We start from the raw sequence: 15,971 nt of genomic DNA on the forward strand, positions 1-15,971 counted from the left end.
GTCTATTTTGTCGCAATAACACGGTTTGTCTGGTGTTGGATGCAGTGATATTGAAAATGTGGAATTTAAATTAAAATAAAGGGGTTTTAAGAGTAGAATGCAATAAAAGCCGCTAATCGATTAATGAAATGAATGAGGTTATCAGTTAATTGACACTGTTTAATAATCGGATAAAATATTCGATGGATTGTTTTTGGCGGCATGAAGTACCTTTATGAATCATAAGAACGTTGTGCCATCTTCAAACCAGAATGTAGTTTAGAAAATACCATATTTGACAATTTATTCGATAAGGTTGTACAAACAAACTCGTGAAATGCCCAAAACCTTTGTGAGGTTTACACGAGACAACTTTTTTGTTCATGCTTTTAACAATATGTTTTATTTTTGTTACAGGTAACTTTAACACAGCCAGTGTATCGAGAATATCAGAAACAACAAGGTATTTATAAAATGTTAGACGTAAATACTTTTACGACACAAACAAGTTTAGAACATTTGATAGTTGAAACTTGAACTCTAAGGCCGTACAATAATTATATTTAGCACTCGTATAAAAGTGAATGTTGCACTATTTGAATAAGAAATGAGCAATAACAAGGCAGTGAAGTTTAAAATTATTACTTAAATACATTTTTATCATGTTTATTACTGGATCTAATAATACTTTACGACGGATAAAATGTTATCGGATTAAAACATTAAACTAAAATTTAGCGTGGAATAATCATAATAAAAATAAATGAGCATCTAGACGCCATTTATATAAGAGAAGTAATTTAAAACATGTTTCATTTAAATAATCTACATAGAGCCAGTTCTCGGCGACACCTAGGTCGCTAGGTGTGACTGTGACATGTGGGTCGCGCCCGCGCCATTGCCGTCGGTGGAAAGCGCGCACGGTAGGAATAATAGCGTGCGGACGTTTGATCGACGGGATTGGTCAGGAAGTACAGTTCGTTTACTTGTCACTAGTAACTTGATGTATCGAATTCTTTTTTTTACCACGGAATGTTTTTGGTTTTTACTTTATTACGCGTCAGTTGTGATGTTTAGAATCGTAAATCACGATAACTTTTCAGACTAAAAGTAAATGTAATGAAGCATTATTCTCTCGTTCGTATTTAATACATAAAATTAGTACATAAAAATTAAAAAATGAGAGAAATTTTATCCTATTTCTTTATAATTATTCAAGGATAAACAACTGTAATAACCGCTACGCAAGGAATGCGGTTATATTGCTTCTTAATAATAATCATACTTTTAAATTTTCTTCCAGTTATCAGAATAAACACAAACAATCCAATTTGAATATTTATACCCTATTTGCTTACGTATTTTCTCGTTTACGTAGCCAGTTCTAGGTTCGATATTCACGCACCACGGGAGGCTGTCGGGTTGCGAGTGACACCGGCCGTCTGTCCGTCTATGTCGTTATTACGGTCTATATATACAATTAATGTATTAACTATTAATAAATATCACTCTGGAACAGTCCCGTTTGTTTACGGACACAATAATGTCGCGATGGTGGAATGCTTGTTATTAAAACGTCGTTATTGTTATCTCTGATAGATAATTTTCAGCTTTGTTGTGGACGCGTGTTTGGTATTGTGATGGTATAATGATATCAATGAATATTTAATGATTTCTGTGATAAGCTTTTGTTATTTTGAGGAAAACGGTAGATATAGTGTAAGATAAATATGAACTTTTCATGAATCTAGAAATATTGTACTTTTTTAAAAGGTTGTAAGCGGTTTTTATTAAAATCACGAGATAGCTTTAAAAAATTAATTTGTTTTCGAGTAGGACTTGTATAAAATAATCTCTATCATCATCATCAGCCCATATTCGTTCCCACTGCTGGGACACGGGCCTCCCATGAGGGCACAGGCCATAATCTCTATACTTGTAATCAAATCAAGTTATAATTTGTTTTATAATCCTATCGTAGCATATTCACACCAATATAAATAAATTGTAGGATTATAAATTCAAGCAAAATGGTCTAAAGTCGAGACAAACAGTAAAAAAACAAATATCATAATCTTTTTTGTATCCCTCGAATAATAAAAAAATATACAAGTATTTATCAAATTATGTTTACAAGTTTTACAAGTTTGTTGACGTAACGAGTGTTATTTTGTCTCAATAGCTAAGTAAATTAATTATTTCCTTATTTAGTCACGTTGTCGCTGCGGAAGCGACAAGTTAGCCAAGTGATCAAGTTGCAAATTATACATTCACTCCCTTCGTCTTGTATGTAAATGTACACGATTTAATATGTATCGGAATAAAAATAGACTATGGTCAATGCATTAGTGTTTAATGTTGATTATTTACAGGAAAGCGTAGCACTTGATTTCGATTATATAGGAAAGAGCAAGATTTTTTTATTATTAAATGTAATTATATGATCACATTATGCATTATGAACTCGAAGTGTTTGAGATTTTTTAACGTCTAAGAAGCATCTAATTGGTGAATATCGAAATACATATAACATCAATGATGCTCTGTAGACAAAATGAAGTTTATTAACTACAACATTAATTCTGTAATTACCTTCCTCTTTTGAATATATTTCGTATTGAAAGATAATATTTTAAAAACATTTCCTACCATGACCTAGGTACGTATTAATATTTCATTAAACCAATCATCGCCTACAGTTGAATACATATCACAGGCCACAGCTCGCAATTGTTGCAGACAATATACGCATTGTGAGTGCATTTGACGCGACGCGAGATATCGCCGGAACAATGGAGCGATGTCGAAAACGACACGGGAAAGTTTCGATTGTTCAGCCAGCAACGATTATTGTGACGATTTTAGTTTTAATGCTGTTTTTTGTGGATTTGGATGTGGATGGTATGGTCACTTTGGGTGTAGCTTCGACAGAATCTATAATATAACAGACATACGAGTGGTTGCTTGAGGAGTGTGGCGAGATTTTAATCTGTTAATGGTGAAGTTTCAGACTAGGATTTATTTTTATTTGATTGATTTATAGTCTACACTCTAAACTCTACACTGCATATTTGATTGACTTTGTATGAAAAAAATATATCGGGTACACATTAAACGAATGATATATATCACACAAGTTATTTGTAGAATACGTATAATAAAGTCTTCAATTAGCGTACTTTTCGGGGTCGGGTGATCTCTTCGAAGGATCCTTATCAGAAGTTGTGACAGCCACTTGACATGCCCAACTTTAGATTAAAGTGAGCGTAAATAATAAGGCCAAAAATATATTTAATTATGTCTCGTACAGACTTGGCTGAGGCTAAGTCCGTACTTATGAGAATTTGGAGTTGTTACATAATTAAAATATGTACTGAAATTCGTAATTGTAGTAAATAGTTCTATAGGTTCATATAAGTAAATGCATAACACAAAACAAAATAAAATATTACTCGTTTAGATATGCATATATGAACATGTAGGTATCTAGAAGAAAATGCTAAGTTTTCCTAGTTTTATAAGTCAAATTTCAGGAAAATGCTATGAATTTTCCGAAAAAATAGTTTATCTGTAATTAACAATAATTATACGTAATACATACTGAAACAATGAGGAAGTCGTGAAGTACCTACTCATCTTAATTGAGGAAACGGGATTAGTGAATCAGTTATAAGAATAAATATTATGATCGCAAAAATCGTCAACTCTCTTCCCTAAAGTAAAAAGCGTACAAGATAATGTTAATTCTTATAGTTAAAAAGCATTCAAGCGGGTAATCTTCTCTGCTGTTTATTTTAAAGTCGCAAAGCAAGATAGAAAGGTAACTCGCGCCAAGTCGCCGGCTGCCAAGACAATGCCTAGCAAGGAAGGCCAAAAGTATTTTTTGTATTCCAATAGAAATCGCGCTTGCCGTAACAACTGCGGACGTTGAATAAAATGTAAATTTTCACAATACTCTGTAGTCTGTAGTCAAGTATTTGCGCGGTATATAACTGCGAACTGTGTCAAGACATTGAGCCAACTGGTTTGAGGGCTTTTGTACAAGTTTTTACAACAGGGAGTGTTAATTAATCAGTATCCTGTACTTGATAAAAATCTTTTTTTATTTTAAAAGGTTGGATCTTTCTTAAAATTGCAGTGAACTTTGTACCTATTTTTATTCGCTGAACTAATGGTGGAAAAACCCCTGAACTGACATCAGATACAACCTCCATATGCGGAACCTGTCTTTTTTATCTTTAATCGATTGCATAAAGAACTGTTAGAAACAGCGATCAATGTATTAATCATATTTTTTTCAAGTCCCTCTTTTGGTCTAATGGCATGTCTTATATATTTTATATGCATCAAGATATGGCGAAATCTATCCCACGTTCGAGCTAAGATCAAGTCTTATCTTATTTAGAGCTCAGAATTTACGACAGAGCCTGATATAGAAACTTTACGGTTACAGCCTTCAGGCTCCGCTCTAACTTCTTTAAATGTTTCAGAAGTTATGTGCATGACTTTGGACGGTACGAGTTTACTGTTATTTACGTACATGCTCTGTTTAAATAAAAGTATATTATCTTCAATATTTATTACAGGGATATACAAGAAGCATTTCTTGTAATCTAGAACGATTTTATTCAAAATCTATATCCAATTGAGACAGACAACATAATATAATGAGATATACAATATTATGATGATGAAACAGCTTCGCAAACACGACAATAGATGTCGCAATATTCAACGCTCCTGTTAAACTCGATTTCTCAATCGCGCTATGAATTTTTTTTACGTCCGTGAGTTTATATACGAACTTTTGCGTTGTTTATGAGTGATTTCACTGAGAGATGTGCGTTCATTACTAGCTGTTTGTAACGTTTATCGTTATGAGCAGATTCCAGAACGCTAAATAAAAACTGATAATATTACAGGGACGTAAATATGGTGCCGTAGTTTATATAGCTGCGGTGCTAAATGTGTTACCAGGACATTTTTAATTAAAAACTTTCAGGAGATTCGAATTTCACAGGCTTATTTATTGTTTAATGGAGAATGGTAATAATCACACCTTGGAATTTGGATGACAGCATATTTTAATTAATAACCATTTATTCTTGCGGTAATTAAATCTGCTTTAAAGCAATAATAAAGATAACGAAAAACAGTACATATTTTAATATTGTTCAGTATTCTGATTGAGATTATCTGGGCACGTAAATAAACAATATTGCGTGATGTGGATGGCGTGATTCTCGCGATGACCTGAACTAGATACAGCTTGGCTTAATGTTTCAAGGCACGGCTAGACGGTTCTTTGTAATTTAGTATGAAAATTAGACGGGGATTTGCTTTTTTTGTTGTCTCTACCTTTAGTTTAAATTGCATTGTTATTGGTAGGATGCATTGCTTTGGTTAATGTTTTTGTCAGGAACAGTTGATTATTTTAATAAACAACTTTATTTTTGTGATGGAAGTGTAAAAAGTAGTTGAGATCTTTTAATTTATTTAAATAATTGTTAATTTGCGTTTATTTACTGTAGGTACTTGTACATTGTAAAAGTTGCCCTGACCTTCATTTTATACTTTGTTTTTATAACTTCATCAGTAAACATTGTATTTAATCTAGTTATGTTCAATTTAAGAACAGTATTAATAGTCCATTGAATGAGTCCCTCCAAGGGGGGTCTAGAGTGCGTGAGTTAGTAACGTAAGATGTTTCTTCGGAAACATGTCAAGAGTCCCTAGGTAATAAACATACTAAAACCCCGGGCCACTAGGAGGAGCCCCGGAGTGGGGGGAGGGGGGAAATGGGTCCATTTTTTCATTTTTCGCTTAAATCTCAAAAACAGTACATGTTAGAGAAAAACTTTCAAGGAAAAGTTGAAAGGCCATAAAATTATCTACAAGTTGTAACTGAATCATTTTTTCATATATCCTACCGTTTCTGAGTTATACGCAGTAAAACATGATTTTGGCTCAAACAATTTCCACATCAATCGATCAAAAAATATTTCTTTCTTCCAAAAAACTCAAATGTGCAACTTGTGACCAGTACTGATAGATTGCTCTTAATTAGGTCTATAATTGGTAAAATAAACACATTCCTCCATGGAAGCCTTTAGGAGGAATCGATTGTCAAAATATTATATTAGGGCAGTTTGAGTTACTGAACTTGATCTTTTTATTTTTTTCTTCCAAAAAACTCAAAAGTGCAACTTGTGACCGGTACAGATAGATTGCTCATAATTAGGTCTATCATTGCTAAAAATACTAGATTCCACCACGGAGGCGTTTACGGGGAATTGAATTTTATCAGGGTAGTTACGATACATGAACTTTTTATTTTTTTTCTTCCAAAAAGCTCAAAAGTGCAACTTGTGACCGGTACAGATAGATTGCTCATAATTAGGTCTATCATTGATAAAAATACCAGATTCCATCATGGAGGCGTTTAGGAGGTATTGAATTTTATTAGGGTAGTTAGTTAAAAAGTTCATGTATCGTAACTACCCTAATAAAATTCAATACCTCCTAAACGCCTCCATGGTGGAATCTGGTTTTTTTATCAATGATAGACCTAATTATGAGCAATCTATCGGTACCGGTCACAAGTTGCACTTTTGAGTTTTTTTGGAAGAAAAAAAATAAAAAGTTCAAGTATCGTATCAACCCTAATAAAATTCAATTCCCCGTAAACGCCTCCGTGGTGGAATCTAGTATTTTTATCAATGATAGACCTTATTATGAGCAATCTATCTGTACCGGTCACAAGTTGCACTTTTGAGTTTTTTGGAAGAAAAAAATAAAAAGATCAAGTTCAGTAACTCAAACTACCCTAATATAGTATTTTGACAATCGATTCCTCCTAAAGGCTTCCATGGAGGAATGTGATTATAGACCTAATTAAGAGCAATCTAACAGTACCGGTCACAAGTTGCACTTTTGAGTTTTTTGGAAGAAAAAAATAAAAAGATCAAGTTCAGTAACTCAAACTACCCTAATATAGTATTTTGACAATCGATTCCTCCTAAAGGCTTCCATGGAGGAATGTGTTTATTTTACCAATTATAGACCTAATTAAGAGCAATCTATCAGTATCGGTCACAAGTTGCACTTTTGAGTTTTTTTGGAGAAAAAAAATAAAAAGTTCAAGTATCGTAACTACCCTAATAAAATTCAATTCCCCGTAAACGCCTCCGTGGTGGAATCTGGTATTTTTATCAATGATAGACCCAATTATGAGCAATCTATCTGTACCGGTCACAAGTTGCACTTTTGAGTTTTTTGGAAGAAAAAAATAAAAAGATCAAGTTCAGTAACTCAAACTACCATAATATAATATTTTGACAATGGATTCCTCCTAAAGGCTTCCATGGAGGAATGTGTTTATTTTACCAATTATAGACCTAATTAAGAGCAATCTATCAGTACCGGTCACAAGTTGCACATTTGAGTTTTTTGGAAGAAAGAAATATTTTTTGATCGATTGATGTGGAAATTGTTTGAGCCAAAATCATGTTTTACTGCGTATAACTCAGAAACGGTAGGATATATGAAAAAATGATTCAGGTACAACTTGTAGATAATTTTATGGCCTTTCAACTTTTCCTTGAAAGTTTTTCTCTAACATGTACTGTTTTTGAGATTTAAGCGAAAAAAGAAAAAATGGACCCATTTCCCCCCTCCACCCACTCCGGGGCTCCTCCTAGTGGCCCGGGGTTTTAGTATGTTTATTACCTAGGGACTCTTGACATGTTTCCGAAGAAACATCTTACGTTACTAACTCACGCACTCTAGAACTTTTTATTCAATGGACTATAAATAATTTTTAGAAGACTGACCGAAGCTTCAATCATTTTAAAATTTTCACTTATACCACAAGAGCTTCAAAATTATCGGGTATTTTCCGATAGGTTCGTTGCAAACAAATGAAGGAGTCAAGTTTTTAGTCAAGGTTAAAAAATTTGATTTTTCCTGAAAAACTTGACGACTTTATTTGTTTGCAGGGAACCTTGAGGATTTCCCTCAAGGTTCCCTGCAATGCCAGATAATTTTGAAGCTCGTGTGGTATTCGGGGGATTATTTTTCCGTCCCAAATGTCGGCCAATAATTTCACAATTTAATTCAACCTGTCAGTTTGACGTCAACTACCAGAGAAAATTTTCAAAAAATTATCAGTATAATACCATGTAGGTTGTACGGTGTACCACGTGACGTCGAATGGTGCAATTCTATTGGTCGATATTTGGGTCGGAAAAATAATCATCGTAAATTTTAGTGCCAATAAAAATTACATATTACATAAACGCTGAAAATATGACTGATGCAAGACAATTGAATATTTCACAGCACAATTGTGTGTATATTATTCAAACATTGCTAGTACGTTTGTGGAATGGATGTTGTATGCTATAAAAATTTTAAACGACCCCAAGGCAAGGCGGACTGTTTCTACATTTTTAAACAGCGCGGCAACGGCGGGTTTTGTCTATTCTTGGACAGATCCTTTTATAGCCGCTAACAGCGTGCCATAGAGCATAGACTGCTGCTCTGCGACACCATTAGTGTGCCATTAGCCTAATTGTGTTATTGTGTGTCTGTGGAAATTATAAGAATCTTAGGATTATTATAGGAAGGAATGTGATAGGTTTTGATTTAAGGACTTTCAGCGATGACATTATATGTATAGATAAATTGTTATTTGGTGATAGGGTTGAAAACGTTTTTCAGATATTAAATAGGTAGGTTTAAAAATAATGAGAAGAAAAACGAAAGTTCAACGTTGTTATAACTTAAAGAAGAAGGTGGTATAAAGCTTTGTAAATACCAGTAGACAATTATTAAGATAGATAAAGATATATAGAGATAGTTTTATAATTGATCTGTTATTATAACGTTTATATTTTATACATACTATTGATCTCAACATAATATACATACAATAAAAAAACGGATTTCATATTATATCTCTGCAAAGACATATTTTTTTCGTTAATTACGCAGCTCGTATGAGCGAAGTAAACAACGATGTTTATACACGGGTCGTTTGCCGTTTGATACGCGATGATAATGTCGCGTTGATTATAATAACAAAGTGTGCGCCCTGATGAGGCTTTGTGCTGCCAAATGTTTATGTATGTAACTAATTTCACTGTTAACGAAGACAAATTGCAGATGGTACTGTTATTGTGTCGCTGTTGTTTTGAGTTTGCGTAATATACTAGCAGTAGCAGGTTGTCCCTGCCAGGGTTGATAATATATTGTTCACAACTATGGTTTAACTCTACCAAATTATGTTTTTCGCGGAATTTTCGAAATAACAGGATGTTATTTTAAACAATATGTTATGTTAAAATCCATAAAAGTAAAAATATTATGTGTAAAATTTTGTTTCGTGTCTCCTCATAAAAGAAAATTTACTTACTATTTCTGTTTCTCTTATCAATTTTTTTTTCAATCAGCTCCAGCTGGATTCACTCGAAAGCTTTACCTGTAGATCATGGGAAACGTCACACCTTATACATATTATAATTTATATTATATTCTCGACATAATAAATGAGTACTGTTCATTAGAAAGGAGGCGCATATCGAAATTTCGCACGGCCCAGTTATCAGCGAACCGCGGTTAACGGTGCTCCGAGCGTTGGCGGCGCAAGCGCATCAATCACACCGCCCATCCTCTGTGTCCACTCGGTTATTAATTGCTATTTCATGAGCTTGGATGGATGTCAATACTATTATTGACATCCATCCAATTATTGCGATTTGCGTTATACGCAATTGGTACTGTGTTTTGTTATGGTGTGACAGTCTACGAATTAATTTAATATATTTTATGTTAGGTTCTCTTTTAAACGTGTGAAAAATTCATCAGTGAAATTGATGCTTTTAAATAATGAAGCCTTGTTTGTTTTGATTATGCAAATACGATTATTCCGTTATGAGCATTTAACCGTAGTCGATTATACATAATTTATGTATCTTCTATCCATGCATTTCATTTGAATTTTCAGTTAAGGTAGCAATATTCATACGACACAAAGATGAAGTTTCGAACACAATGATCAATGTTTGTAACTTTGCAAATAATGTCATGTTAGAACTCAACATGCAGCACAAAATACAAAGTAGCTAGTAGTGGGCAGTGGCTGCTTTGAAATATAGCCTCGTCCGACGTCCAACTTTGTCCAACTTCGGAAAAAGTAACTAAATGTTAGTCACTTCGTAAAAAGTTGCTCCGCGTTTGAAATAAACCTCGTTAGACGCCTGTCTTCGGTGGTTTGACTAGTTTGTAACCGGACTATGCCTGTACAGTGTACACCTGTGTGTGCCTGTGTGTGTTTCCCACTCGCTTTGGTGTTTTGTGGGGCATTTGTTGATACGCTATTGTGATACCTGTGCGATTTAGATACAAAGTTCGTTTTTGTGTCTCTTATTTTTGGATCTGATGGAGAATTTCGATGTATAGCTGAAGATGTATGTACTAGATGCAACGATATGTAAATACTGTTATTTGATGCTATTTTTAGATTACAAGTCTTTCACAATTCATTCGCCATTCCTAACATTCCTATTCATTAGATTTGACCACGATAAACGCTCTTCTTTTTATAACTACCAGTTGTCAACAAAATGATAGTTTTCCTCTGACTGAAAATGCAGCTCTATAATATATTTATACCGTTATTCCTTACAAATAAACCTATTATATGAGGAGGTATGTGTGCTGCTTATATATCTACGTGATTAGGTTAAGCGAAAGAGCAAAACCATACTCGCACATTAATTTTTAAAAGTGGATAATATGTGTTTTCTTTGTATTCGTACGTTTAGGGGCAATTATAATTACATTAATACATCGATTTTTATTTGTTACATAATGACAAGGACAAATGTAAAAGCTTTGGGTATTTTAAGTATATTATTGTACATTTAAGATTTTTTAACTATCATTTTGAATACCTATGTATTTAATAAAGTTTTCCCTTGGACTACATTAGTCGTAAATGTCATGCTTGGTTTTGGTCAAGGTTTTGGTCAATATTTAAAACGTATGTCATTGAGAAAATTTGGTATTCATTATCAGTGCTTTCTTTTTATGTAATTGTGATTGAATGTATAATCATAGTCATATATTCCGAAAGCCTAATGTGTAGCTTTTATTTCACTCTTGAATAAAGAATATATATTTTGTATGTAGGATATATGTATTTGGAAGGAAGAGTTGATACTCATATGAAATAGTCCGTAATGTTAACCATAAAGAGTAGAGTGGTAGTTCTAAGTGAATATTACATAGAGAGCCTATTGCTTCGTAAGAGCTCCGACCGATCCTTTTATCCATACATGTACTTATATGTACTTACATATAGGTATATAAAATTCGCGTGTCACCGAGTTTGTATCGAAAATCCTTCGAAGTAGCTTGACCGAAGTCGTCGTAAGTCGTAAACTATTTTTTATACCCCTAAGAGCACCCTTATCAGTCCTGGCAGAACAATCTTTGTCAGGTCAGCTTGTTACTAATACTATAAATATTTATTTATGTTTATTGTTATTGAGATTAATCAGGTGCAAAGTATAGACTATAGATAATTATAGGTTTATCAATCCACGCGTGTAATATGGTAATTAATTTGTTTGTCGAAACTGGAATATTTCATGATTCTGTTATCACTCATAAATATGTAAAAACAAGCTGAGAGCTTCTCGATGTTCTGATGTATTTTTTTTCTTATTGGTATATAGTTTTATATTTGTTTTTTGATAAGCTTGGAGTGGACACTTATTAATTTTGGTAATACATATATTACATTATAAACATTTGAATTGAAATCGCCGGCTATTTAAAGTGCAAGTTTTATTAAAAATACATAGTATGTACATGTATAATCATTTTAAATAAGATATCCGGTTTTCATGGTGCAAGTTTTATTTAAAATAGAAGGTTTTAAATGTCTGTATTCATATAATATCTAGATGTAAATTAATTTTGAAATTTCCGTTCTTCCAACTTTTTAACGTTCATGTGAAATATCATTCAAGTCTATTCAATGGTTCAAACGTAACAAATATAAAATATACGACTGTCCAATCAAGTAGAATGTAATAATGAACACGTTATAATATTATATGTATGTTTGTTAACAGGAAAAGTGGTGGAGCGAGGTCGGTGGTCGGTGGCCGCCGGGCGTGCCGAGCCGCGCGTGCGATGCCCAGCGGCGCTCGCCCGTGCCGCCCGCCCAGCCCGCACCGCCAGCACACTGCAGCACGCGCTGTTGCGATAACACGTCAGTATACCGTCGAGGTTCGTTCCGCAGTGGCGAGTGGTCTGCGTCACTGCTATACTGCCGCACGACTAGTCACCTCGTCATCGGATCTCATGCTTGTTTGTGTTCCATGTTCGATAGGGAGCTTCTGGGTATGCGCCAAGGGTATAAGTAAAAGTGTAGATAGGTTTACAACAATCGATCTACAAAAGACGTCAAAGTGAGATGCCATGATTCAAGTATCGTAAGTGAAAGAGAGACAACTGAAGGAAATTATGGCTAATTAGTCAGTAGCTACATTTCGACGTACCATTTCCAAAGAGCTAATAACCTATCTATACTTTTTTACTTAGGTATCATATCATTGGCCAAGGAGAGGTGGTTGAAAGCGGGAGCGACCTTGACTACGCCAATCAGACAATAGAGAAGTTTTTCTATTGTCTTTATAATTGCAAATGTTTATCAATATAAACAAATTCATGATTATGGTTACATTGATGAACAGACAAATGACTCCATGGGTCTCAATAATTCATGCTTTGCTCAAGCTAATACAAACATAAATAGCTATAACTCATAGCTCAAGCAATGTGTAAACAAGCAATGGTGGTAGATACGATGTAATTAAAGCTGTGTACAGCTTTAATTACATCGTATCTACCACCATTTGTTACCCGCTCTCGCCTTCATTATGACCACGCTCCACAGTATAATAAATAACAGGACACAAACATCTCTTCTTCCATAATTCTGGACAACGCAAGCTTTCGATGTTTCATTATTCTACTTCATACAGCACAATCTCATCGACTCTTGTCTTTCATAACCATTTCAATGTGTTATTTCTGTGTATAACGTATGCTTTATCAAAATAACTGTACTTCAGTATTTATTACCGTATTACAGTCTTTTTTTGTAAAGTAGCTGTATATTTGCTTCAAAATATTGTTTCAAAGACAATAGGTACAAGTTTTTACACAATTTGTAGTGCTAAAATTAATTTCCTCATAAATATTTCCACTGCAAAACAATAACAGTTCGAACAAAAATATCATGTTCAAATAACTTGGGAAAATCCGCGACCAATCAACAATAGAATTCTACTAACGATTCTTATTTGCCTGTTTTTAAAATCAAGATCGCGTAAAATTGTGGTGTTATTATTTTATTAGTCACTAATCAACTGCAGTTTATGCAAAGTAGATATGTTTGTTTCATCTTCAATGTCAATACACAATCCGTTAGACTGAATGAGATGAAATTTAATATGTACATATGTATAAGGGAACAACCGCAGCCGTTGAAAAATGCTAGTACATCGATGTACATATATCTATTGAATGTCCTTCGCCAAATATTTATAAATGTCGATACGAACAAAAAGCGCTTATCTCAGCTCGATAACGGTAAACTGCTATCTTAACTATGGCCATTTATGATGCCCTGGTACCGTTTTTTTGTTTTGCTTAAACCTTTGCCAAAAATCTTTACTATTACCGACGCACAAAAAAAGATCAAGGAAGTTAATTCTTTCTATTCGTTTGACCTTCACCCAGAGAGTATTTAAAAAAAATGTTTATATGTAGAACTAGCAGAAGATAAAATTATGCGAAATATTGAAAAACTATACTTCCGCATTATTGATACGCCTTTATCAGGTCACGCAGTCGAATGATATTTTTTTTTTATTAAGATTAATTATTACAGTAGAAAGTTACAAAAACGTTAATTTAATTACGCCACATCAATGTTGTCGATATACATGAATGTTGTTACATCAAGAGCGCCATAGGTCATTTATGAAATAAACAAGAGTCGAGTACACTGCAATAACGTAAATAAATAAACTTTCCCCCGAGTAATTCACCCTTTATTATTTGTTTCAAGATTTCCAACCGTTCCATACTAACATTGTTCGCTCACGTTTCGAATCGCAAATAAATACGTAGCTAGTACTACTTATACTACACAACAAGTGACCGTACGCGGTACGGCACAATGGGCGAAACGTCAAACAATCACATTCCCACAGTTAGCCGGAATTGGTATTATTATTACTACGCACAATGTACGGAATTCGGGGCTCGCAGCGACCCCTAGCTACCTGAACCCCCACCACGCACCCCCGGCGCTACCCGCCGTCATTCCAACCCCAAGCGGCTACGATGCGCTTGCGCCGGCTGAAGCGATTCACGTGCAAATTTAAAATGTACCGTTAGTTTTGTATGTAAAGTGCATAGTGTAAAGTGTAAAATAGTGTAGATAGTGGTTTGTGCAAAATGGATCTCTCCGTACCTAGGATTAAGTTTGAAGCCGAGGATTTCTATGAGGAGGAGTTTGATTTTGAAGAGCTGTAAGTTTGTTATTCGCTGATTGCAGTAGATTTGCCTAGAACTAACGCACGCCCGGTTGGCTCTATGAAGATCGTAAATCTCAAATCAAAAGTACCTTAGTGACTATTTTTAAAACTATAAACGTGAAAGTTTTAGAATCTGTCCATAGCTTTGAACTAACTGTATTTGTTTTAAACAAACATCTATACATAATAATATTAAAACCAATACCATGTCACATAAAATTCTTTGAATGGTTAAAAAGCGATAAATGTCTTTATTTCGAGCGTTTTATTATGTTATACCGATTTACATAATTATACCAAATGCCCTGATAATAAAATTTTATATTTACTTTATTAATGAGATATGGACGTGATGTTATGTCTAAATGTGTTTGTTTCCGTATACATGTAGAGTCGAAATACATAAAAAATTTCCCATTGATGTTCAATTTAAAGTATTTAATCAGAAAAATATATTAATACGATTTATAAACATGTTTTTATATGTAAATACTGAGATATAAAAATACATTAGGATGTTATCTCATAACATAATACATATAATAATTTAAGTTAATTCCCGTTTTGTCTTGAAATTTCTGTAAATTATTTATTAGCGCGTTAGAGAAAATAGAATAAGTATAATCTTCTTAGCATCTAAGAAGCTTTTCTTAACACAATGGCTTTTAATTATAACAAAGCTTTTCAAACAATGTATTGGAATATTCCTCTATAAATAAGAAAGTGATGTCTATTTTTATATTTATAAAATTTTAAGTATTATTTCATTTTAATTTCGAAACTTTATAGAACTTAATAAATGTTCCTTTGCTTTCATAGAAGTAAATCGTAAATTAGCAAAAAGGTCTGTACCCTCGTTATTTCGCTATATATTCGTTAGACCGCGAATAAATTAAAATATGTTTTATGTATGTTGGTACTATGTACAAGTTCTGAAGAATCCCATTGAAGCAAAACTGTTGGGAGGCGCGCGAACAAAAAGCGAGCTCATCAAAGTTTTTCAACTCATCAGATCGGAGCTGAGCGCACACGGCGCGGGATCACTTGATCCCAATTCCCTATCCAATCTCAGTGTTGTGAACACGTAATACCGACTCGAAAACTTTCCTGTTTTAGCTCTTCGCTAACGAATTACCCGCTGACGGCTGTAGTTCGCAATTCGGCTAATATCTAATTTCTAACTTGTGAGTTGTGCAAAACATTCGAGTTATGATTAATTTACGTAGTGCCAGCAGATTGGTTAGACGAATTGGACAGATTCGAAATATTAAGCGCAGATTCTCATTTATAAATATTATGTGTAGGATAGAAGACGGTCTGGTCACTGGTGCCTGTTTGATGTTGATAGTGTTGAACGCTCTATGTAAAAAG

The 15,971-nt window shown here is 33.9% G+C and overlaps 1 protein-coding gene across 7 annotated transcripts in view; it reads left to right on the forward strand.

Moving 5' to 3' along the window:
* Positions 1-15,971, forward strand: part of Hipk (Homeodomain interacting protein kinase) — a 110,352-nt gene that overhangs the window by 68,844 nt on the left and 25,537 nt on the right. For all 7 annotated transcript variants that reach the window (XM_090116954.1, XM_090116960.1, XM_090116958.1 and 4 more), the window contains exon 3: positions 12,123-12,262. In XM_090116954.1, coding sequence (XP_089973080.1) covers positions 12,123-12,262 — 140 coding nt within the window. The remainder of the gene's footprint in view (positions 1-12,122; positions 12,263-15,971) is intronic.

Source organism: Colias eurytheme, chromosome 26, assembly GCF_061535395.1.
Source record: "Colias eurytheme isolate Ceu_HAF_F1 chromosome 26, ilColEury1 Martin Lab GWU primary, whole genome shotgun sequence".
NCBI lineage: Eukaryota > Metazoa > Arthropoda > Insecta > Lepidoptera > Pieridae > Colias > Colias eurytheme.